The sequence below is a fragment of the Encephalitozoon romaleae genome, chromosome V, assembly GCF_000280035.1.
Source record: "Encephalitozoon romaleae SJ-2008 chromosome V, complete sequence".
Lineage (NCBI taxonomy): Eukaryota > Fungi > Microsporidia > Unikaryonidae > Encephalitozoon > Encephalitozoon romaleae.
Window position 1 is genome coordinate 90,393 of NC_024900.1, and position 22,216 is coordinate 112,608.

Genomic DNA, 22,216 nt, shown 5'->3' on the forward strand with positions numbered 1-22,216 from the left:
TTTGATCCCTGTTGTTGCCATGAATAAAGAAGACTATGATAAAGAGATGAGTCTTGAGAAGGAGAGACATGCCATAATGCTAGAGAATCTCTTCTATCTTCTCTGTGGAGTAGACACTACTCATATAAAGGTGGGTGTGAAAGACAAGAGGTATGCACTGACGGCTGATCCAACATATCCTCCGCAGCTTGTTCTGCCATTCGAATCACTAGCTATCAATGTGAGAATTCTAAACAAGTTTATATTGAGGTCGCAATATTCATCGGACACAATTAAGGAGATAGTAGGAGACTACTTTGAGGAAAAGGTCAGTGAGTATCTGAATACCCTGATGGGGTTAAGAAATAAGGGAGGGAGCATTGAAACACTTATGATAAACCTTGGAAACTCAATTGAGGAGTTTGATGAGATGAAGGAGATAGTGGACGGCATCAGAAATATGTCTGGAGTAAGGATATTGAACTGGCTTGAGAAAAGAAGGAGCAAGGCTGTTCGGTTTTTGGATCTTTATGATAGGCTTATTGATCCTTGTGTCTTGAGGATAAAAGAAGAGGTAGAGAGCTGGGTCACTGAAGGGTTGATGCCTAGCAGTGGGTTCATGGTGAAGAAAAACGAGTGCTTGAACGGATTCACAGAGTGTGTCTGGACGCATCAGTACACTATTGTTGAAGAAAATGTTCCATACTTTCTGGCAGAGCATAAAGAGCTCATTTACAATTGTGGAAGGGTGATCAACCTTGGGAAAAGGATCCAAGGAAAAAACACATTCCATGGGTCGAGAAGAGAATATAAGAACGTTGGGTTAACAGGGTTGAATGGGTATCTAAGCATGCAATTTATGGAGTCTTTAAGAAGTGACCTTGAAAGGGAGTTTGATGTGATGCACAGGTACCTATTGATGAATGAGTCTTCTCTATACCTAGACATATTTGAAGAGTTGGTGGATGAGATGTTTTTCCCAAGTGAAAGAACGATTGCCAAAATGAATGCCATCAGAGAATCGAAGGATATAGAAGGCTTTTCCTTCAGAAGGTCCGATGTATCGACTAACGAGTACATTCTACAAATCTTGAATGTTAAAATGAAGCCCGGCCAGAGAAAACACTTCACGATGTTACAGTTACTGACTGTTGAATACACGCCATCTATTTTAAGGAATTTCCTGTCTCCAAGGACGGTATCTGAACTTGAGATAATCTTCAGGTTTTTGTTTACTCTCACAGGTATATCATACTATATGAGCAGGCTCAAAAGGTTTTGGTTTGCAAGGATGGTCATGATGGTAGTTGATAGATTCAGGTTTTCTATCCACTCAAGAATGAAGCCCATGAAGGTAGAGAAGGACATGGACTATGTAAGAGATGCTCTACTTTCCAGTACCAAAAGATGGCTCCGGGACCTATACCTGACAAGTGAGAAGGCATATTATGCATGGAGTAGCTTTTTTGATCTTTGCTTTGATTTTCTAGATGTGGAGTGTAAGTCTGCACTAAGCCGGGAAGATATGGAACCATTTGAAAGTAAGTTAGTTGAATGTATAATATGCCTCAAGGGCATACTAGAAGTTACCGAACACAATGATTTATTTATTCACTTCTTGGGTAGTATTGAATGGGTAAGAATGCCCAACGTTCTTATGTAACTTCCAGCCTTCCTTGGAGCTCTAGGTTTCATCTACTAAAACATATGGAACTAAGGTCGGAGGCTCTTCTTCTCATCTAGAAGTGTTTTCATAGGTGGGAATCAGTGCTGTTTCAGATTTTAGTGACTTTATATAGCCAGAAATAGATTGACCAATAAACAAACAATGGAGAGAAAGTCCCTAGGGAAGCCATTTGAAAGGAGCCTAAGGACAGTGAATGGCCTTGATGACAAAGACTTCGAAGTATATAAGGGCTGCTTCTTTGATTATTATGATGATCTGATTCGGAAGTACTTTGGGGCCTTCGAAATATTCAAGCTAAAGCAAGGAAGGCTTGCAAGGATGTTCTTTTCACATGACATGCTGAAGCTTTCCTCGAAATACGAATGGGTTGTTACAAGACTCAGCTATGGAAAGGAAGGAGAGCTGATGGTCCCTAGGAACTTCTACATATTGACCGAAACTGTTCTAAGTCTTGATTGTAAGGTTGGAGGAATCTTCAGGGTTAGAAATTCAATCACAACCATTAAAGAATGTGTGGAGACCATCAATATGTGTGTCCAAAGGAATCTCTCATATGGAGAGGCCAGAAGAATTCTTATCCGAGACTTCAACGTGATCGACCTCACCACGGCATTCAAAGAAATTCTCAGAGAGTACTCTACCACAATCATCCCTGAAAGTTTGATAGATACAATGTTCAAAATAGCAAAAGTTGAGAGCAAGGAGGACCAGATTATTCTCTGCCAAATGCTATTTATATCGATGCCAAAACCAAATAGACATGTCCTTGAAGCAACCATCTACTTCTTGTATGTTATACATGACATTGCAACGGATAAGGGAAAAAACCACAAAGATAACATGAATATGGAAGGGATTTCCACCATAATGATGCCAAACCTTGTGATCAAGCCCCACAGTGAGCTGGATCTCGAGCAGGTTGGAGTTCTTGTAAATTTTATGAAGATGTTTTTCGAGAACTTTACGGCAATTATCCATCTTGACCCAAACATTATGGAGCTTTGATGAGCGACCATTTGACTAATAAATTCGACCGAAAGCATTTATTCCATCATTGCGACTTATTTTCAGAAGGTTATAGCTTGGGGGATAGTCCCTGAACAGATGGGGGTACTTCCATTGAACAAGAGGTTCAGGAGAATGAATCTGTTTGATGTGGGAAGATGTATAATTGAAGGAGTGGAATACGTTGAGGAAGTTCTTGAGTCTAATATCTGCATCACAAAGGAGTACGAAAAGGATCTCTACGTACCGCTTCTACTTCCGAGGCTAAGGACAGACGAATTCACCGAAGAGGATTATAGAAATAATGTGACCATTGTCTGTTTGACGTCTTTGAGCCTGAGCTCACTGGATGGATTCCTACTACGCTTCTTCAGAGGCTTTACACTTAAAAAGACAGACACAGGGGCCGAGGTTGAATTCATCGAAAGGCAGGATGCCACAGAGTGTTTGTACTTGAGCAATAGCGACTTCACTTTCCTCCGGCCTATAGGCTACATAGAGCTTCCAAGGGCTCCCGAGGCAAGAAATAAGGGAAGTAAATACTGCAGAGATGTTCCGTGCACCAGAGACAAAATCTTACTCGGCCCGTTGAACATAGATTCAAACCTTCTTAGAGATGCTCTTGATGAAATATCACCTTTGCAAAGCTTTAGAGTGTGTAGAAACCCTTTATATTTTGTATTTACATTTAGAAACTCTGAGTTTTGTGAGCCTTTCGTCAAAGCTACAAGTCACATATTTATCTCGGACGCAGGCCGGTCTTTAGTTTCTATAAGGGCTTACAAAGGGTGTTCTATACTGAATCTCGGGAAGAATATCCCTCACCTTGTTCCCAGAAGAATGACAGGTCCTATTGCACTCAGTAAGGAAAGGACCAGGATAGTGACGGTTCTGAATGTACTAGGGCCCTGGGACCTGGATGTATCAAAGATTGTGGAAGAGATAAAGAGTAGATGTTCCAAGTACAAAGGAGTAAAAGATGTGATGGTGCCTAGAGACAGTCTTAGGTCTGGTAGACAGCCAGGGAGTTCTCGAGTTTTTATAGAATGCAAGGACCTAGAAACATCTGAAAAGGTTTATGACGAGCTAGGAGGACTTATTTACAAAGATCGGATTGTGGCCACTGGCTACTATCCTGAGTTAAACTATGCTGCTGGAGAATATGAATGACGTGAATATTGATTAAACAAAAGATATTTGAATGAGACTAAACAAATCAAAATGGGTGAGAATAAGATTCCACTGCACTTGATGCTAGTTACATACCTATTCTATCTCATTGTTGTTCTGCTGGGCCATGCTAGAGATACATTTGGGAAACTGTTATTTCCCAAGATATACAAGAAGTATAAGCTGGATAATGGCAAGGTACCACTGTATGGGAGTTTTGAGAGTTTCTTCAGCCGCAGGATATTCAGAAGGGCAAGAGACTGCTGTGAAAGGCCTATTACTGGTGTTCCAGGGAGACATGTCACGGTTTTAGAGAGGATATCTGAAGATTATAATGAAACCTTTCGGTTTACAGGGAGGAAGTTGAAGTTGCTTAATCTCGGATCATACAATTACTTGGGGTTCAGCAACAACGAAGGCCCAATTGTGGAGAAGGTTGTGGAGGTGGTACGCCACTATCCTCTTGTGATGACAGCACCAACCAGAGAGGTGGGGTGTTATGACATAGTTAGAACACTGGAAGAAGAGATGGCATCCTTCCTATACCAGGAGGATTGCATGGTATTCTCGATTGGGTATGGCACAAACTCTTCAAATATACCTGTGATATGCGAGGCAGAGACGCTTATCTTGTCTGATGAGCTTAACCATGCGTCGTTGATAACAGGAGCAAAGATAAGCAAGGGAGTTATAAGAGTGTTTGAACACAACAATATGGAGGACCTGGAGAATAAGCTGGTCTTCAACATCTCCCAGGGGCAGCCTTTGACACACAGGTCATGGAAAAAGATCATTGTGATTGTGGAAGGAATCTATTCGATGGAAGGGACAATAGTAAACCTGAAAAAGCTTGTCGAGCTGAAAAAGAAGTACAAGTTCTACATATTTGTGGATGAAGCACATTCTATAGGGGCGCTAGGAGCCACTGGTCGGGGGGTTTGTGAATATGCAGGAGTGGACTTTAAGGAAATTGACATTTTCATGGGAACGTTTACAAAGTCTTTTGGAGGAATGGGAGGATACATAGCAGGGTCAAAGAAGCTGATAACATGGCTGAGGTTCTATAGCGACCTGTCTCTCTATGGAGACCAGATTCCTCCGTTTGTATGCTCGCAGATATTGGAAAGTCTGAGATGCATAAAGTTTACAGAACTTGGAAGGTTGAAGATCGAAAAGCTCAGATCCAACACTGTCCTCATGAGGCAGAGTCTTGTGAATGCTGGTTTCTTTGTGCTTGGAGATGAGTTTTCGCCAGTCATTCCTATTCTTATTGTCTGTCCTGGGAAGCTAGCTGAGTTTTCAAGGTTGTGCATGGCCGAGGGAATTGGGGTTGTTGTTGTGGGGTATCCAGCAACACCCATATTGACAAGCAGAGTCAGGCTGTGCATTTCTGCTTCTCACACCACCGAAGATGTGATGAGAGCATTTGAGGTGATTGACAGGATTGGGGAAAGGCTTGGGATGAAGATTTGTAAATGAAAGCTGGAGATAAAGCATAGGAAATGGAGTCCCATGGACAGCGAAGTGTATGGAATCGACTTGAATGCAAGGAGGAATATACTAATACACGGGGGAGGAGATGAGAAATGCACAGTAACGGATATAGAGACCGGAGATGTCATCAGCATAGTGGAGGACTTTAGCGACTCAGTAATATTCTGCAAGTTCATAGACGATGAAAGGTTTATTGTTAGTTCTCTGGATGGAACGATATCTCTGATGACTTTGGAAGGAGAGATTAACAACGTATGTGTGAACGAGGACATCTCTCAGATAAAGATAAATGGAGACAGGCTCCTTGTAGGAACGGTTGGAGGAAGTGTGCATCTGTTTACTCTTGACCTATGCATCCAGAATGTTTGCATTGGCCAGTGCAACGAGATACAGGACGTATGCTATGAAAATGGAAAAGTGTACACTCTCAGCAAAACCAACTTTGTGATATTCGATGCCTTGAGCCACCAGAAGCTTATGGATGTTCATGTAAGAGGAGGATCCGCCATGGATAAGATCCCTTTAAGTGATGTGGTCTGCTTGGGACTGGAGGGATGTATTGTGGTACGAAAAAACTCTCACCTGCTAAGTAAAATTAGCATTGAGGGAAGTCCTGAGTGCATCCTATATATGAACAACTACTTTATTGTTGGAGGGGATTTTGAAGACATACTTCTTATTAACATACCTATGGGGATGCGCACCTTCAAGATACCTACTGGAACTGAGAGGATATTAAGCATAAAGGGGGACGGAGAAAACAAGATTGTGTTCAGCACATGCAGTGGAGTCGTTGGGTATGGTGATATAAGAGACGAAAGAAGCTTCAAACTTATTGAAGGCGGGGTAGGATGTATCTTTGATCTATGCTTCAAGGACAAGATGGTATATGTTGGGGGAGAGCACGGGTTTAATGCCCTTGATCTGGGAAGAGTTGAAGAGCTTACAGCAGAGTAGTGAAGAAAATAAACAAGCTTATTCCTTCTTTGAATATCATTGGCAGCCGAATTTACCCGAATAATCTTGAGAACAATTCTCTGGATACCTGTTTGTTAGAATCGAGCATATCCAGCATCATTGCTATGTCTTCATTTGAGATGCTCATTTCAAGCTTTGATATTGCTTTCTTAAGTGTTTGGAAGGAAATATAGTCTTCTCCAGAGGAAAAAAAGTCGAATACCCCATCGATCTCTGCTCCGCATGATTCAAACCTTATGTCATTGTATTCAATTCTGTCTCCCGTTTTTTTCCTTCCCAGAGGTTGTTTGAGTATACTCAGGCAGTATCCCTTGTACTCCTCGTAACTCAGAAATCCTTTCTTCCCAATGTCAAATGCCCGCGGGTCATTCTGGAGGCTGTCTCTTTCCATTGAAGTATGGGCACTCTTACTATTCTCCCCAAATAGTTCGGAATACTTGGATGGATGAGGAAGCCGTAAGAAGTGAAGATCATCACACCACAGACGACGAAAGAATGGATGTCACTGGAGTGGTTCCCTCTAATCAAGAACAACCAGATGCCATTGCAGAGGTTTGTCTTAGAACATCCACTCCTATCAAGAGAGAAGGATACGAGTTATTCCCCGAGGATATAGAAAGAACAAAGGATGGATTCATGCTCAACGACAAGATAATCAATGTATATTTCGAGCTTCTTGCCAAGCACTCAAAGGTTGGCGTGTATGTTTTCTCTACATTCTTCTACACAACCTTGAGTAAAAGAGGTATTCCTTGGGTTCAGAGGTGGACTTCAGGGATAAACATATTTGAGAACAGGCTGGTATACATTCCTGTGTACATTCCAGGCCATTGGATGCTCATAGTCTTCGATGTTAAGAAGAAGGTACTTGAACATTACGACTCCATGGGAAATGCATACACAGAAGTGGTTCATAGAATACTCAGGTATATAAGAGATGAATGGAGCAGAGTACATAAAAGTGAGCCTTCCTTATCTGTTGATATCAAGAGAAAAATACCCTTACAACGAAACGGAAGGGATTGTGGGGTATTCGTATGCATGTTCGGTAGATACAGGCTGTGTGGAAATGAGGTGTGGCTCTCTTCTGATAGGATTCCGAGATTCAGGAAGCTGATGTTACACGAAATAGTGTCTGGAAAGATCTTATACAATGTGTTCCATAAGCTTGTCCAGCCGAGCTCTGGTCTAAGAGAACATAAAGGTGAAGTTACAGATAAGAAGCTTTTAGCCCTTGAGACTTATGAAGAAGTCACCAAAGAGAAAGGAAGTCGAAGATAAATGCGAAGTCATAGAAGAAGAGAGAGAAGAGGAGAGAGAAAATAATAGCTTTGATGAGAATCTTAGGAGAGAAATGTGTGAGAAGGTACTTAGGTTTATTGATAAGAATGCTATTGATGAGATAAGAGAACTGATAAGGTATGGCTTATATGAAGATCTACAGGAATTTGTGAACCCGTGGATTGCAAGTGAAGTCCATGGGATCCTAAATGACGTGTCTGCAATTCAAGCAGCCATCGATGACCAACAATAAACAATTGTATCTAATTTAAATGAAGAGTGCAAGAAAAGGATAAAGGCTTTTACTTCACACATCGTAATTAGGATGAATGTGGATTTTCCCATCGGTTATGAACAGAACACCTTCCTTGCCTATAAGGAAAGACAACACATTTTCCGCCTTACTCTGCTCTTCAATTAGGGCCTTTTCACTCTCTATAGATGATTCCCTCTCAGATAAATATGCCTCAACCAACTCATGTCTTTCCATAGGTTCTCGTGTTTTTATAAGGTATATGAAAGAGTTGGTTATTCTTATGTAATCCTTGCTGTTTATCATAAATCCCGGTTCATCACCCGCTTTAGGAATTATTTCTATGTCCTCCCCTTTGATCTCAACAACACTACTCTTCACCAGCCTGTGTGCCTCTTCCACATATTCCTTTGTTACAAGCTCACTGTCATGAATCTTTGCAAGTGCCTCACTGAGACGGATAAGGCTCTCCAAATGCCTAACTGTCATCATGTAATTATTGCTATGGATAAGACTGTCTTGCCTTATGTTTATATATTTCTTGATAAGCATCTCCTTTGCTTCTTCAGTCATCTTGGGCGACCTCTTCCTTGCATATCGCAGATACAGCCTCACCTGCTCCCTGGTGAAGTAGCTTGAAAGCACTCCAGAGTCAGTAATCGATGCGTGGCTGTTGAGAATATGTGCTGCAACATTCCTGTCATTCTCAACATTGGCATCGTCAATGAGAACAAAATACAAATCAAACCTTGACATAACAGGTGCACTTAGATTTATATTCTGCCTCAACGTTTTTTTCTTGTCGTATCTTCCCTTTATAGGATTTGCTGCTGCTAGGATGCTACTTCTAGCATTAAGAGTTGCATTCACCCCAGCCTTGGATATGGTTATTGTCTGTTGCTCCATCGCCTCGTGGATGCTCACCTGATCCTTAACATTCATCTTGTCAAACTCGTCAATGCAGCACACACCTGTATCACTCAACATCAACGCCCCTGCCTCAATAGTAAACTCTCCAGTTTCTCCATCCTTTATCACACTAGCCGTGAGGCCCGCTGCACTGCTGCTCTTGCCAGATGTGTAAACACTTCTTGGGAGAAAGGCACTTGTTTGCTTCAGAAACTGTGACTTTGCTGTCCCAGGATCCCCAACAAGAAGTACATTTATATCTCCTCGGAGACTGGTTCCTCCTTCTGCTTTCTTTCCAACACCTCCAACAAGTAGTAGCAATATGGCATTCTTAATCGAGTAGTGTCCATGTATTGATGGAAACATACTCTGGCTCAGCTTGTAGTAGAGGTCAGGCGTCGATCTCATTTCACTTATAATCCCAAGCTCTTCATTTGTGAATTCATCATCCTCAACAATACTGCAATCCGCATGGATGCACATAAAGCTTAGCTTGTAGTTCAGATCTTTGATGTTTATGTTCCTCTTCCTTTTGATCTCATCCAGCTCCCCGCTCTGCATAGGGACAGTCTTGCTCTGAGGCATCATCAGCTGTATCACATCAGGAACAACGATAGGATATCCCGTCATCACAACCTTATCTCCTGCCCTTATCTTTTCTACCAGATCATTTCTAACAATCACATCCATACTTCTCGGCAGAGACCCAGGGGGAATCTCTTCTGTATTCTCTTGGATGTGTATCTTCTGCCAATTCAAAAACTCGCTTTTGTCAATGTCAAGCTTCCACAGCCTCCTGTTAGTACACAAATGGTTCGGACATACAAGAGGTTCTGTATACTTGAACTCCTGGAAAATATCACTAACAACAGAACTGCAGACCTTGCACACAAACGTCCCTTTGGAAAGCTCCGGTCTGACCTGTGTGGTTCTTGTTACCGTTCCACTAAAGCTAAGAAGCTGCCCAAGCTTGTCGCTCTTCAACTCCCTGATCCTATAAACCACATGGCTGTTGTGGAATGAAGTGTATTCCAGCGCCGTTGAAAACTCTCTCATGGTGTAAAGTGCTGTGCTCCGGTTAATCTTGTCGATGTCCCGCGAAAAGTTCCGAAGTATATCAGTATACAATTCCGCAGAGTATGCGTTGATATCTTGGAGATCAATCAGTAGTACACCTTCGTTTCTGTATATAGCCTGCTCGGCATCCATCCTGACCTTTGGTGTGTTATCAAGGAACTCCAGGAACTTGTCATGAACCTCTTCTGTCATTTTAGGATAAAATTTTTCCCTCATCCAAGTATCCAAGATAAGTCTGCCTGATATGCATCGTTACTTTACGGCTACAACCTTCCTAGCAAGCCTATCAGGAGCAATTCTTCTAATGTTGGCCCCAAGAAGAACAAATGCATAAACAAAGGTGTATATGAACAAAGATGCAAATCTGAGGCATACTCTTGGGGAGATATAGGCTACAGGAATAAACACAGGGACATGGAAGAGAATAAATACAAAGATCGCAAAGTTTATAAGTGCTATACCTAAAAATCTTCTGTTCCTCTTTATGTTTTCCATTCAGGGTGCACCCAAGATTCTAATATCATGGGCTTTCCAGGAATCTACTGGCTGTCACAATGATTGTAAAACTCGGGAGAGAATCTAAGACTATAGTCTCCAATGTATAGAAACCTGCCCTGCTTATTAAACTGATCCAATGGAAGGGATATCATACCTTTTGAAGTGTCGGATGATGCTAGTCCTGGGCATTCCACCTCCAAAACTCTGTTCCTTGCCTTTGCAACGAAGTACACGGTCTCTTCAGCTGCCCAGAAGTTGAAATAAAATGGACATGCAAAGACACATCTAGACTGAAATCTAAATACAAACTCTTCTCCGAGAATAACATACTCCTGATCATACCTTCTATCTGGATATATTTTGTAGATAGACCCATTTCCCTTCAGACGCTCGTTCCTCTCGCTGTAAACCTCGTACTTCTTAATCGCACCTTCTTCAAACAATTCCTCTAGTTTGAGGAATAGAAATGTTCCATCGAAATACTCTCTGATGGAGAACGGAGGATATACTTCATATATCTCCGACCTCAATATCTTTTGCCTTGTGACCTTGATGTCCTGGAATTCTCTGTATGATAGTATCCCTCTCCCCTCCTCAGATGTGTAGGTCTGTATGTAATTCACAGTCATAAGGCTTGATTCTCCTGTATGGACATAAATATTATCGAACACTGGCCGGCAATTAAGACACACAGGAATGTTATACTTTTCTCCAGGGAGAATCCTAATTGTTTTGCGATGTATTATTTGGACAAAAGTGCATTCTGGAGGGCTGTATGGAACAAAGATCATTCCCTCGTATAACCTGAGCATCTGGATATGGGTTAAAGAATCCTTATATCTACACCGTTTTGGTAAGAGTGATGGTGAGGATGAAGCCTACTTCTTAGTGGAGTAAGAGTCCTGCAATTTTTTCATTCTTTGGAAACACCCCAAATGAAAGTGAACTTTGGGTACATAACACCCGTACCGTTGAACATGGAGCTGATAGACACGTCTCTCAGCAAAACCCAAAGGAAGACACCGACAATCATCCATCCCCAATACAATATTATCAAGATAAGGATGTTTTATATGAGGAAGGTGAAGCATGCCGGAAACGAGTTTTCGTCGAGGCTTGGGACGATTCTTACAGACTTCCCAAGGATTGAGGACATCCATCCGTTTTACGGGGATCTGATCAATGTTCTATATGATAGAGATCACTACAAGCTTGCTCTTGGACATGTGAATGCAGCAAAAAACGGGATTGAAAAGACCTCGAAGGAGTTTGTGAAGCTCCTGAAGTTTGCAGACAGTCTTTATAGATGCAAGCAGCTGAAAAGGGCGGCACTTGGAAGGATGGCATCTACAGTCAAAAGACTTGGAAAGACGCTGGAATATCTGGAAGAGGTTAGGATGCACATGAGTAGGCTGCCATCTATAGACCTGTCTGGAAGGACACTTCTTGTGTGTGGATTTCCAAATGTTGGGAAGAGCTCGTTTGTCAGGAAAGTGTCAAGGGCAGATGTCGAAGTGCAGCCCTATCCGTTTACAACAAAGAGCCTTTATGTTGGGCACTTTGACTATAAATACCTACAGTGGCAGGTGATTGATACTCCAGGGATTCTCGATCAGCCTCTTGAAAATAGAAACACTATTGAGATGCTCAGTATAACTGCCCTTGCACATATAAAGGCTGTTGTCTTGTACTTCATTGATTTGAGCGAGACATGTGGGTATTCCATCGAGGAGCAGATAGATCTATTCAACACACTGAATCCCCTCCTCAACTCTACAATGGTTATTGTGCTAAGTAAGAGCGATGTTGTAAGGCTGTCTGAGGTGGAGAACAAGGAGGCGATCATGAGTTTTCTGGAGGGAAAGAAGTATATGGAGATGAGCTGCGAGAGGGAAGAGAATATAGATGCGGTCAAAGGAATGGCATGCGACCTCTTACTTGATGAGAGGTTCGAAAAGAAAATCAACAGTGATAAGCTTTGTGAGTACATCAACAGAATCACAATAGTCAGGCCCAAAGAGGTGAGGGAGAAGGCAGAGGCATTTATATGTTCAAGGGAAATAACCGAGATTGAGAATGAACAAGAAAGATATCTTGTTCCTGAGGAGTATAAGTATGATATTGTACCCGAGATCATGGATGGTAAGAATGTTGCAGACTTCTTTGATCCTGACATCGAGAAGAGGCTCTCTGAGATTGAGAAGGAAGAGGAGGACATGCTTGCAATGTACAACAAGACGTATGATGTTCTGTCCCCCGAGGAGAGAGCTATGAAGGAAGAAGTTACTGTTGGAATAGAAAGAAGGAGAATTATCAACAGACTCAACGAGAAGAAGAAACTCCCCGACTCATGGAAGCTCAGATCAAAAAATAGTGGGGAAGATGTGGTTGCTAGTGTGAAGAAGGAAAGCAAGGCACAGTTGGTGCAGCCACCCCGGCATCCAAAAAAGAAGAAGGCCAGGTTTGATGACAAACATTATTATGACAAAAGGCCAAGGCATCTCTATAGAGGCCGTAGGTGATCTATCTATATTACATTAAAAGGTATTTAATGACCATGGTTGTTACTTTCGAAGGGCCAAGGACAATTTTTTCTTAATAAAAAATCCTAGCCATGGGTAATAATAGGATTCCGATGTGGAAGCAATGCAGAGCCTTTACTCTAGAGCCTAATTCTTTAGATAACAAGGAGGAGGCTACCTCTGTGCTATACGGAGAGAACCTGTATGTAGGATGTGGGGACGGAAGGGTGAACTGCTATGGAGACAAGAAGTTGTACTCATTTCAAGGATTTGAGCTAGAGTTCGACTATCTGGAGAGCTGTGATGTGGCTGAGAAGGTATTGGCGATTGAGAGATTTGATGATGGGGGTCTGAATGAGCTTCTTGTTGTTGGAAATGAAAGAAACTTAAAGATATGGAAGGTTAGGAACAAGGGACCTACTAAGGAGGTTTTGGAAGGGAGGCATTCTGAGGGCTACGAGTGTGTATGTATAAAGGAATGTAGGAATGTGCATCCGTGTATTCTTAACAGCCTTAGCCTTAACAACGACAGGCAATATCTTTTATCCTCGGACTATCTGAAAATCAACCTGTGGAAGCCCGAAAAGATTGATGGATGCTTTACTATTGTGGACGTAAAGCCACATAAATACAGCGACTTGATGTTTGTGATCAATTCAACTAAATTCAGCAAGGAAATGAATATGGTGTTTGGATATTCAACAAGCTCTGGAGAGATCCATGTAAACGACCTGAGGCTATCCTCCAAGTCACTGGAAGCCTTGACAATAGACGGGGTGGATGCGGATGGAATTGAGGGTGCAGTGAAATCCATTTCCGACTTCCAGTTTGTCGACTCAAATCTAATTCTTGCTAGAAGCCTCAATTCTGTCACGCTCTATGACATGAGAAATCCTAAGGACAACATTTTTACTACTGTTTTATGTGACGATGTAGACGAGATCAGCTCTGTATATGAGTCTGATGCTGTGTATGCAAGGTTCAGGGTGTGCTGCTCGGACAACTATGGGTTCACAGGAGGGTTCAGGAACACTGTGCACATCATTAATCTTCTGGATGGATCAAAGGAGGATTTGCCAATACAATGTAAACCAAAAAACACAGAAAAGAAAGACAGACTCAAACTTGTGAGCTCAAGGGGGAATGATTTTATCATTGCTTGTGAAGGAAAGATACTTGAGTATCGGCATGTTTAGTGGGCATATGGCGAAAGAAATGATCTTCTTGAGACCATGGCTCCATGAAAAATCCAAATGTTTTTGTTTATATAAAGATTGTTTAGAAAAGCTCCAGCTATTTTATTAATTATGTGAAATCACCTCCTTAGCAGCCAAAAAGCTAATGCCAGCACTACCCAGAACGCTATGAACTTGATTATTGCAGGGCGTGTGCCAGATACATTTGCCCAGGTTTTTTTCATGAGATCGAGGCTTCCAGAGATGAGGGAGTCCGAGGTGGCCATGAGGTCATCGATTCTTCTGAAGCTTTCTTCTTGAAGAGACACATGCATACTTATCTCCTCCATTATCTGACCTATCTCGCTGATCTGCATCGATATCTTCTGTCTTTCCTTGATTCTTTCTGTGACAACTTCCCTCTCCATAAGCACAGTGTCTTGATGCTCCAGAGAGCACTCGGAGTCAAACTCTTTTCTCCTCTCACTTATAGCCTGCCTCCTTTCGTTTCTTTTGTTGATGAATTCCTTCAATTTTATACTATATCTCGACACTCTGTTTTTGATCATCCCTTCGAGATTGGCATATGATGCAGCTTCCTGATCATTTCTGCACCTCATCTCAAGCCTTGCGACATCCCGCATCTTTCCCACCAGCTCAGAGGCCCTATCTATCTTCGACTGTAATGTAAACGACTCATATACTCTTTCCTTATCCAGCATTCTGGATATTTCAGAAAGCGTCCTCTCTATCATAGTATCTATTTCAAATGCCTCTATGTATGGAGATGAAAGAAGAGGCTTTCCTTGCTGAGGAATGAGCGTGGTTTGGATTATTTTCACAAACTCATCGGTTCTATCCATCGAGGGTCTTTGCCATTAAATTTAATGTGTTTGTTTATGTCTCTTCTCGTGAATCCCTTGCAGGATGTTCGAGTACTACGAAGAGCCCATCTTCACCAACGATCTCCTATCGCTGATGTATATTTTGGACGGCAATGTGGACAGAATCGTCTTCACATCGAGGATGGATCCAAAGGTTTTTCCAAAGGAGGACACAGTCCCTACCAAGTATGCAGAGGTATTGTCGTCTTTCGGAAGCTTTCTAGATTTCTACAGAGATCTGAAGGAGGAGGGGGAGCATGCAGAAATAATAGCTTATTATAAGCTAAAACATAGCAGGCTCTCATTCATGGCTTTGCATTCAAAATATGTCCAGATCATCAAAAAGATGGACAAAGAAGAGGACATTACTTACTATAATAAGAATCTTTATAAAACACTACTGGAGTGTAATGAATATGCATCCAATAGAGGATCTTCAGACATGTTTCTGGCACCTTTTTACACAAGCCGATTTTTCAAGCAGAATGGAGAGCTTGGAAAGTCTAGAAGGCTAAGAAAAGAAGCAAGAAGAATAGCAAGAATCTCAAACAGGTTGAACGCCATCCAGGAAATGGACAATGGGATATAGAGGCCCTGAGGAACCACCCTAAATAAAACTATTCTTAAGCCTTAGAGACCTTTTCCTTGTATAAAAGCCACAATATCTGCCTCAACTTTCTCCATATCTTTTCTACCCTTAAGAACTTCATCACATACAAACTTCAGATAAACCGTTAGCATCCTCATCCTCTCCTCTATAACATCCTTGTCCATTTTGTTCCATCTCTTCCTTGGAAATTCCGGTAGCACCTTTAGAAAGCACTTGAGCCTGGAATGAAGCATGTGGAAGTCTCTGTATCGTCTAAAAACTTTCGTATAACACTTTCCAAAGCTTTTATTGTTAGTTATACATACAACCTCATATTCAGTGTATCTATCCTGTACATTCCTTGATCCGGGAATCGTTATTTCCAACAATCTTTCCTCTTCCATCGGGTTTGTTTCTCCCTTCAAACAATTTATGAGTCTCCGTTTCATTTTTAGTTTTGGATCCTTTGCCTGATGTCTGCTGTTGCTCGGAACCTCTAAACCTCGACAATTTCACCCTGGATTCCACCATAATCCTGCCTTGAGGAAAGATAATGCCTTACAGAGATGAACATCAGAACATTGGCATAGAAGTCTCCGTGCTCATTTACCTCTCCTTCGTTAGATAAATTCGTTACACTGCTTTCAAGATCTGTCTCCAAGCGATTCTTCAGGGACTCAAGATCCTCCATGGTGCAGCTTTCGAAGAATTCCTTGAGAACAGAAAATGAAAAGCATTCAAAGAGTCCGGATTCTGCCAAAGGCCTTTCTTCCTTGAACCCCCTCAGTCTCTTGTCCAATCTTTTGGCTTCCCATGGAAACAGAGAGAGGAATATATACAACTCTTGCTGGATCATCGACTTGAATAGAAATTCTCTGTTTCTTTTTATATGTACAGACTTTCTGAGGCATTCCACCTTTCTTGATTGTAAGATCTTTACTTGTATCCTATACACAAGGCTCTCGTCTAGCAGTTTGATAAACTCTGTAAAGTTCGGATTCATTATTAGTGACTCGGTGGACTTATAGATGATTTCGTTCAGACGCAGAAACCCAACCTTCCTTATTTTTTTCCAGAGGATATCACACTTCTCCAGGTATTCTGTTGATCCATCTTCCTTGAATCTCAGGTTAGCGGCTAGCATGTCCTTCATCACACTGACAACCAGCTCTAGATCCATTGAGTTTATGTCTGCAGACTTATCACCCAGAAGGTCTACAAGGTCGTATCCTGCTATCTGGGTATCTATGGATCTTATCCTGCTGTCCAGGGCCTCTAGCCTGCTTTTGTACTCCTTTATCCTGGAATTCATGAGCTTGAAGCCTTCGCATTTCCTGTGGAGCTGCTCGGCGGCTAGAAGCTTTTTCTCAAGGCTCTTGATCTTTTCCTCCATAACAACAATCAGGGTTGTTTCTATGGGTTGGATACAAAGTACAAATTCGAGAGCCTCTAACCCATTAATGGAGATTGGTTTGATAGGTCTGGGTGTGATGGGGCACAACCTTGCACTAAACATTGTTTCGAAAGGATACAAACTCCATGTCTTCAACAGGACGTCTTCAAAGACAGACAGACTTGCAGAGGAAAGCAATGATGTCTACCCGCATTATTCTGTTCAGGATATGGTTATGGGGATCAAGACCTCTCCAAAGATCATTATTTTGATGCTGACATCCGGAGAAGTGGTGGATGCATTTCTTGAGGAGCTTGGTAAATATTTGGGCAAGGATGACATTGTCATCGATGGAGGGAATTCATCGTTCAGAGACACTATTAGAAGGAACAACTGTAAATTCAGATTTGTTGGATGTGGGATTTCTGGCGGAGAAGAGGGAGCTCGCCATGGCCCGTCCATCATGGTTGGGTGTTCTAAGGGTGCCTGGGAGGAGGTGAAGGGACTTCTTACAGATATTTCTGCCATCAGCGCCTCTAGAAATGATCGCTGCTGTGTGTGGCTTGGAGAGGATGGGGCAGGCCATTTCGTCAAGATGATTCACAACGGAATTGAATATGGGGACATGGCAGTGATTACCGAGACATATCTAGTTCTGAGGTCTTTAGGACTGGATAACTTGGAGATATCTTCGTTGTTTGATAGTTGGGACAGGATGGAATCCGAGAGCTATTTGCTTAGGATTTCATCCAACATTCTAAGGATGAAGAATGAAAAGGGAAGTGTGATCGACCAGATAATAGATGTTTCTGAACAGAAGGGGACTGGGAAGGAGACGGTTATATCTGCTATGGAGATAGGAGAGGCAATACCTGCAATAACTGAGGCTGTTACATCAAGGATGGTATCACATATGAAGGATAAAAGATGCTGGCTTTCCTCAAGGCTGAAAGGTAGCAGGGGAGGCAAAAGAATACCAGAAGAAACTATAAGAAAAGGATTCTATCTTGCAAGGATAGTCTCGTATATCCAAGGATTCAATCTATTGATGAAGGCTAGAAAGAAGTACGGATGGACATACACCATTAAAGATATCACTAGGGTGTGGAGCAATGGATGCATTCTCAGAGGAAAGCTTTTGAATGTGGTTGAGGGCTTAGGGGAAGAAAGAGAGGAAGATTTTGAACTTACGTCTGGGTTTGTGTCTCTCTACGACAGGTGCTCTGTGGACCTGAAAGAGATGGTCTTATATTCTGTAGAAAATGAGGTGGCCATCCCAACTATTTCATCCTGTTTGATGTATTTGAATGGCATGAAAGAGAAGGAAGGGGGAGGCAATATGATTCAGGCTATGAGAGATTACTTTGGATCCCACACCGTGGTAATGAAAGGGGAGTCTCAATCTGTTCACATTGAATGGGCTTAGTTTGCTTTATAGGAATTAAACTTTTGTAAATTGAATTGGAAAAGGGTTCTTAAAGAATTACTAGTTATCCATAGGATGGAAGACCAGAAAACTGGATTGAAAGTGAATATGGACACGATTAGGCGTTCTGGAAGAATTGTAGGTAGAGAGCACGGACTGGAGGGGGGTGTGCCCAAACAGTTACGGGCAGTATTTATAACTTCAAGTGTCTATAAGTATGAGGCATTCAGAGAATTTCTAAATGCACCTGTGGAGCTTGTTGTGCTAGACATAAAAGAAATTCAGGGAAGTAAGGAGGAGATAATCATGGACAAACTTCAAAAGGTAAGCCATCTTGTCACTGAATCTACCATTACCTTTATTGACGACACCAGCATTCACATGAGTGGACTAGGAGGATTCCCAGGGCAATATGCAAAAGACTTTCTCAAGATTGGTGCCTCGAGGATACTTGAGATTGCCTCGAAGGTAGGAAGAGAATGTTTGTACTCTACGATTATTGGGGTGATGAGGATGGAAGAGGGGAAGATTGTGACCAAGATATTCACTGGGGAAGTGCGAGGAGACATTATCCAAAGGAGCGAAGGGGAGCCTAAGACATTTAGTGATATTTTTGTTCCTAAGGAAGAGGAATATGATGGAATACCTCATGGGATGGAAGGAATCAAGATAGGAAGATACAAAGCCGTTGAGAAGGTCAAGAGGTATCTGGGAGAGATTGGGGTATATGAACAGCTATTTTCCAATTAAAATGTTTAGGTGGGATATATCTATGGTTAGTTTGTTGCGAGATTTGGAGTTGGATATGGTAAAGGGAAATGGATTTTGAAAAAGAAGCCCTTAAAGTGGTTTGATAGGATGCTTGAGAACTTAGATGGATTTGTTTTCAGGAGAAACGTCAGGCAGGAGCCGAAAGCTCGGAAGTTTTTTGATGAAGGAAGCAAAGAACAGAGCATAGCAAGGGGGAATACCGATGGGATATTCAGCTTCAAGTTTGTACGGAGTAATAAGAGAAGGGGGGATTCTGAGGAAGAGAATTCTGGTAAAAGAGCTAAGGAGAAAGAGCCTGATATGGGTGTGATAAATGAGAATGAGGAAAATGCGTTGAATGATGTGTCTGAGGAGATAAGTGAGGAAGATGGCATCTGCAGTAATATTCTTATTAAAGATGAGGCAAAGAAAAGGATTAGTATTTCAGATCTTCACACAAAACTCGGAGAGGACGGAACCTTGGGAGAGCTGGTTAGATTATGTGTGGAGTATGCGTTGCAGAAGAAGAAAATAGAATATGGAATAAACCTTGAGAGGAAACTCTTACAGAACGAGGGGTCTATTAAAAGACGAGATGTCGAAAGAGAGATTGAGGAGGCAGACAGAAAGATTCTGTGGGTTTCTCAAGAAGAAGAGAAATGGAACAGTTTGAAGACTGAGGTGCTTAATTCAAGCAAGGTGGATGTGAGAGAGGTTCAAAGATCAGTTCGAGACTTTGGATATATAGAAAATATGGAGGAGATTAGACAAGAGTTTGTAAGAAAGTTTGAAAGACTTGAGTTTCTGAAAGAGTCTGCCAAGTCTTGCATTTCTCGGATTAGAGAGCAAAGCGAAGATATTCTTGGGAGGGTCTTAAGAACTATTTGTAGAGAAAAAGAAGTGGATACATTATTTTTGCTAAGAACCTTATCAAAGACAAATAAGTGACAAAGAGAAATGGAATGATATTTTATAGAATAAAGGCCTTCTGTAATTTTTTTATTGTGCTTTACAATGCAGTGATAAGGGGTTTGGCGGTATGTGATGTGGAGGTTGTGCGGCTAGCCGCCATAGCTAAGTGGTTATAGCGCCAGTTTAGTAAACTGGAGGTCCCGAGTTCGATCCTCGGTGGTGGCTTTATCTTATAATATTCGGGAGAGGAGAAGTCGATTTGTTTTTACGAACACAAAATAATCTAGAACTTCTCAGCCCCGAATGTCACAGAAGTCACGGAGCCCAAGTCTTCTAGCAGATTACTTGAAGTCTGTCCGACTCTTTACGAAGAAGTGTGTAAAGCCATCAGGAAAAGAGTTTGCCATGTCAGTGAAACGCCACGCCATTGGAATAGGTTTCCTTGGGATCCTGGGATATGCAATAAAGCTGATACACATTCCGATCAATAACATTATTGTGAGTAACCCAAACAAGGAATAAAGCTGTGTTTCTTAAAGCTTACTAATCTTTTCAATTGTAACACATGTTTAATTTCCAGCAAAAGACTCAGGCACTGGAAGCCCTTCTGAACACAAGAAACAAAACAAAGAAAAACCCAATTGTTAAGGAGCTTCTTATAGAGAACTTCCTAATAAACCCGTCCATGACATCCCCAAAAACTTCTGCAATGATGCGAGTGTATCCTATAGACCAATATCCATTTTTGATCACACATTCCCATTTGTTGCACAGATCCTCTATTGCAGGCACTCTTGTGGCTGGATCACACTTGTTGACCTTGTAGAAGGTCTTTGCTTCTTCTATTTGGTGCCGTATCTGCGTCCTTCTGTTAATTATCTTATATCTTATGTCCCTCTCCAATCCTATCAGTACATACATGATAACATAGCACACAAATCCTATAACAACAAAGTTCAGTACCAAATGGAGATACCCTATTATCGTCATAGGGAGCCGGCTAATATTTATAGCGTAAATCCACTTGACTTTTTTTGTGGCAACCTTTCTTCTATCATTTAGGCATTTAACCATTTGAGTGCAGCTTTCCTTCGCCGTCTCTGCACCTATCTTACGTTTCTTCAATGGCGATAAGTGGGAGCATCCCCCGCCTCTTTGCTTACTTTCACGTTTCCATCCAAGCTCATGCTCTACGTCCATCGGTATTTCCCCATGCATTGAAGGATACCAAATTCCACTCTTTTGAACTTCAGAACAGAAAAGGCTTCTTGTCCCAAGACAATGTAAAAGAGGAGAATTTCGATAAAATGGTTTTATTAGAAGATCACTATATGAGGCTCGTAGCCAACCTCAATGGGCTGATTGTTCTTAAGAGATATCTCCATACCCTTCCTTGGACCCTCAATCTTCCTTTTGATCGGAGGAAGCACCATTCCTCTAGCCTCAGCACTCTTTGCCAGCTCAGAAGCTTTAAGAATCCTATTCTGACTCTCCTCGCAGCACCTGCTCTTCCTCACATGCTCAATACGTGCAATCACCTTCTTAATAACATACTTTCCACGAACTCTCTTGTAAAGAGCAATGTTGACAGACCTAGGCTTCACATCATAAACACGCCCTGTCCTTCCATGATAGTACTTGTGAGGCATCCCCTTCATTATAGCCGGATTGACTAAGATATCCACCATATCTCCTATCTCGTACTTCTCGAGATATTTCGACACATGTGGAACACCATGCTTTCTGTGGTCTTGTGAAAAAAGAGACCTGGTTCCTCTTCTGTATCCCTTACTCCTCATTTCTAGGGCTGTTTTCAGATTTGAAAAATTTGCAATCCGTGGGTCAAAACAGCTCAAAGGCCACCCAAATCTGTAGGATCAAGATCCCTATTCTACAAACGTTATATCCTCTACAAACTCTCCTCGGATAATAGCAGAGCCCCCCACTTCACTGGGCTCTGTGATCTTGGATAGCACTATGTTCATAAATGCATCATATCCCATCAACAGCCCTTTGAGGACATGTCCTCCATCAACTCGGACAATAACATTTTTATGTAATAGACTTGCTAGGTTTGGAACGGCACTCTTTCCCATCTGAGGGATAGGAAAGTATTGCATTTAACAATTGAGTGGCGTCCTGCCTGAATATAGTATTCCAAAACCAGGATGCCTTATTCCATAGTATGACTGGGAGTGTATTGCACTCTGGTTGGTAGAATAGAACGAAAAATT

At 41.8% G+C, this 22,216-nt stretch overlaps 23 protein-coding genes and 1 non-coding gene across 24 annotated transcripts; 15 read left to right on the forward strand and 9 right to left on the reverse strand.

Moving 5' to 3' along the window:
• Positions 1–19: 19 nt before the first annotated feature.
• On the forward strand, positions 20–1,642 carry EROM_050710 (hypothetical protein; the record flags this gene model as incomplete). Its single annotated transcript, XM_009266225.1, has 1 exon — positions 20–1,642. The coding sequence occupies one exon, from the start codon at positions 20–22 to the stop codon at positions 1,640–1,642; it is 1,623 nt and encodes a 540-aa protein (XP_009264500.1).
• Positions 1,643–1,807: 165 nt separating this feature from the next.
• EROM_050720 (Lrg1-like protein) lies at positions 1,808–2,671 on the forward strand (the record flags this gene model as incomplete). Its single annotated transcript, XM_009266226.1, has 1 exon — positions 1,808–2,671. One exon carries the CDS (start codon positions 1,808–1,810, stop codon positions 2,669–2,671), a length of 864 nt encoding a protein of 287 aa, XP_009264501.1.
• A 99-nt stretch (positions 2,672–2,770) lies between these two features.
• On the forward strand, positions 2,771–3,841 carry EROM_050730 (U2 snRNP auxiliary splicing factor U2AF large subunit; the record flags this gene model as incomplete). Its single annotated transcript, XM_009266227.1, has 1 exon — positions 2,771–3,841. The coding sequence occupies one exon, from the start codon at positions 2,771–2,773 to the stop codon at positions 3,839–3,841; it is 1,071 nt and encodes a 356-aa protein (XP_009264502.1).
• Positions 3,842–3,892: 51 nt separating this feature from the next.
• Positions 3,893–5,320, forward strand: EROM_050740 (serine palmitoyl transferase subunit 2; the record flags this gene model as incomplete). Its single annotated transcript, XM_009266228.1, has 1 exon — positions 3,893–5,320. The coding sequence occupies one exon, from the start codon at positions 3,893–3,895 to the stop codon at positions 5,318–5,320; it is 1,428 nt and encodes a 475-aa protein (XP_009264503.1).
• A 33-nt stretch (positions 5,321–5,353) lies between these two features.
• On the forward strand, positions 5,354–6,292 carry EROM_050750 (hypothetical protein; the record flags this gene model as incomplete). Its single annotated transcript, XM_009266229.1, has 1 exon — positions 5,354–6,292. The coding sequence occupies one exon, from the start codon at positions 5,354–5,356 to the stop codon at positions 6,290–6,292; it is 939 nt and encodes a 312-aa protein (XP_009264504.1).
• A 52-nt stretch (positions 6,293–6,344) lies between these two features.
• Positions 6,345–6,704, reverse strand: EROM_050760 (hypothetical protein; the record flags this gene model as incomplete). The annotated part of the gene is made up of 1 exon (XM_009266230.1): positions 6,345–6,704. The coding sequence occupies one exon, from the start codon at positions 6,702–6,704 to the stop codon at positions 6,345–6,347; it is 360 nt and encodes a 119-aa protein (XP_009264505.1).
• A 50-nt stretch (positions 6,705–6,754) lies between these two features.
• EROM_050770 (Ulp1 protease) lies at positions 6,755–7,594 on the forward strand (the record flags this gene model as incomplete). Its single annotated transcript, XM_009266231.1, has 1 exon — positions 6,755–7,594. One exon carries the CDS (start codon positions 6,755–6,757, stop codon positions 7,592–7,594), a length of 840 nt encoding a protein of 279 aa, XP_009264506.1.
• EROM_050780 (hypothetical protein) lies at positions 7,557–7,847 on the forward strand (the record flags this gene model as incomplete). Its single annotated transcript, XM_009266232.1, has 1 exon — positions 7,557–7,847. The coding sequence occupies one exon, from the start codon at positions 7,557–7,559 to the stop codon at positions 7,845–7,847; it is 291 nt and encodes a 96-aa protein (XP_009264507.1).
• A 54-nt stretch (positions 7,848–7,901) lies between these two features.
• EROM_050790 (DNA replication licensing factor Mcm6) lies at positions 7,902–10,049 on the reverse strand (the record flags this gene model as incomplete). Its single annotated transcript, XM_009266233.1, has 1 exon — positions 7,902–10,049. One exon carries the CDS (start codon positions 10,047–10,049, stop codon positions 7,902–7,904), a length of 2,148 nt encoding a protein of 715 aa, XP_009264508.1.
• Positions 10,050–10,372: 323 nt separating this feature from the next.
• Positions 10,373–11,143, reverse strand: EROM_050800 (hypothetical protein; the record flags this gene model as incomplete). Its single annotated transcript, XM_009266234.1, has 1 exon — positions 10,373–11,143. One exon carries the CDS (start codon positions 11,141–11,143, stop codon positions 10,373–10,375), a length of 771 nt encoding a protein of 256 aa, XP_009264509.1.
• A 123-nt stretch (positions 11,144–11,266) lies between these two features.
• On the forward strand, positions 11,267–12,853 carry EROM_050810 (NOG1 nucleolar GTP-binding protein; the record flags this gene model as incomplete). Its single annotated transcript, XM_009266235.1, has 1 exon — positions 11,267–12,853. The coding sequence occupies one exon, from the start codon at positions 11,267–11,269 to the stop codon at positions 12,851–12,853; it is 1,587 nt and encodes a 528-aa protein (XP_009264510.1).
• A 92-nt stretch (positions 12,854–12,945) lies between these two features.
• On the forward strand, positions 12,946–14,049 carry EROM_050820 (Ser/Thr protein phosphatase PP2-A regulatory subunit B; the record flags this gene model as incomplete). Its single annotated transcript, XM_009266236.1, has 1 exon — positions 12,946–14,049. The coding sequence occupies one exon, from the start codon at positions 12,946–12,948 to the stop codon at positions 14,047–14,049; it is 1,104 nt and encodes a 367-aa protein (XP_009264511.1).
• Positions 14,050–14,168: 119 nt separating this feature from the next.
• On the reverse strand, positions 14,169–14,891 carry EROM_050830 (putative syntaxin-like protein; the record flags this gene model as incomplete). Its single annotated transcript, XM_009266237.1, has 1 exon — positions 14,169–14,891. The coding sequence occupies one exon, from the start codon at positions 14,889–14,891 to the stop codon at positions 14,169–14,171; it is 723 nt and encodes a 240-aa protein (XP_009264512.1).
• A 64-nt stretch (positions 14,892–14,955) lies between these two features.
• On the forward strand, positions 14,956–15,501 carry EROM_050840 (hypothetical protein; the record flags this gene model as incomplete). The annotated part of the gene is made up of 1 exon (XM_009266238.1): positions 14,956–15,501. The coding sequence occupies one exon, from the start codon at positions 14,956–14,958 to the stop codon at positions 15,499–15,501; it is 546 nt and encodes a 181-aa protein (XP_009264513.1).
• A 41-nt stretch (positions 15,502–15,542) lies between these two features.
• EROM_050850 (Grd19 sorting nexin-like protein) lies at positions 15,543–15,905 on the reverse strand (the record flags this gene model as incomplete). The annotated part of the gene is made up of 1 exon (XM_009266239.1): positions 15,543–15,905. The coding sequence occupies one exon, from the start codon at positions 15,903–15,905 to the stop codon at positions 15,543–15,545; it is 363 nt and encodes a 120-aa protein (XP_009264514.1).
• Positions 15,906–15,997: 92 nt separating this feature from the next.
• Positions 15,998–16,894, reverse strand: EROM_050860 (hypothetical protein; the record flags this gene model as incomplete). Its single annotated transcript, XM_009266240.1, has 1 exon — positions 15,998–16,894. The coding sequence occupies one exon, from the start codon at positions 16,892–16,894 to the stop codon at positions 15,998–16,000; it is 897 nt and encodes a 298-aa protein (XP_009264515.1).
• Positions 16,895–16,961: 67 nt separating this feature from the next.
• Positions 16,962–18,320, forward strand: EROM_050870 (6-phosphogluconate dehydrogenase; the record flags this gene model as incomplete). Its single annotated transcript, XM_009266241.1, has 1 exon — positions 16,962–18,320. The coding sequence occupies one exon, from the start codon at positions 16,962–16,964 to the stop codon at positions 18,318–18,320; it is 1,359 nt and encodes a 452-aa protein (XP_009264516.1).
• Positions 18,321–18,395: 75 nt separating this feature from the next.
• Positions 18,396–19,070, forward strand: EROM_050880 (Ham1 nucleotide triphosphosphatase; the record flags this gene model as incomplete). Its single annotated transcript, XM_009266242.1, has 1 exon — positions 18,396–19,070. One exon carries the CDS (start codon positions 18,396–18,398, stop codon positions 19,068–19,070), a length of 675 nt encoding a protein of 224 aa, XP_009264517.1.
• Positions 19,071–19,178: 108 nt separating this feature from the next.
• On the forward strand, positions 19,179–20,018 carry EROM_050890 (hypothetical protein; the record flags this gene model as incomplete). The annotated part of the gene is made up of 1 exon (XM_009266243.1): positions 19,179–20,018. One exon carries the CDS (start codon positions 19,179–19,181, stop codon positions 20,016–20,018), a length of 840 nt encoding a protein of 279 aa, XP_009264518.1.
• A 116-nt stretch (positions 20,019–20,134) lies between these two features.
• EROM_050900 lies at positions 20,135–20,207 on the forward strand. Its single transcript has one exon. It is a non-coding gene; the product is annotated as a tRNA-Thr (tRNA).
• Positions 20,208–20,285: 78 nt separating this feature from the next.
• Positions 20,286–20,504, forward strand: EROM_050910 (protein transport Sec61-like protein; the record flags this gene model as incomplete). The annotated part of the gene is made up of 1 exon (XM_009266244.1): positions 20,286–20,504. The coding sequence occupies one exon, from the start codon at positions 20,286–20,288 to the stop codon at positions 20,502–20,504; it is 219 nt and encodes a 72-aa protein (XP_009264519.1).
• Positions 20,505–20,570: 66 nt separating this feature from the next.
• EROM_050920 (putative membrane protein) lies at positions 20,571–21,200 on the reverse strand (the record flags this gene model as incomplete). Its single annotated transcript, XM_009266245.1, has 1 exon — positions 20,571–21,200. One exon carries the CDS (start codon positions 21,198–21,200, stop codon positions 20,571–20,573), a length of 630 nt encoding a protein of 209 aa, XP_009264520.1.
• Positions 21,201–21,298: 98 nt separating this feature from the next.
• Positions 21,299–21,781, reverse strand: EROM_050930 (60S ribosomal protein L21; the record flags this gene model as incomplete). Its single annotated transcript, XM_009266246.1, has 1 exon — positions 21,299–21,781. One exon carries the CDS (start codon positions 21,779–21,781, stop codon positions 21,299–21,301), a length of 483 nt encoding a protein of 160 aa, XP_009264521.1.
• Positions 21,782–21,868: 87 nt separating this feature from the next.
• Positions 21,869–22,078, reverse strand: EROM_050940 (small nuclear ribonucleoprotein G; the record flags this gene model as incomplete). The annotated part of the gene is made up of 1 exon (XM_009266247.1): positions 21,869–22,078. The coding sequence occupies one exon, from the start codon at positions 22,076–22,078 to the stop codon at positions 21,869–21,871; it is 210 nt and encodes a 69-aa protein (XP_009264522.1).
• Between the last annotated feature and the right edge of the window lie 138 nt (positions 22,079–22,216).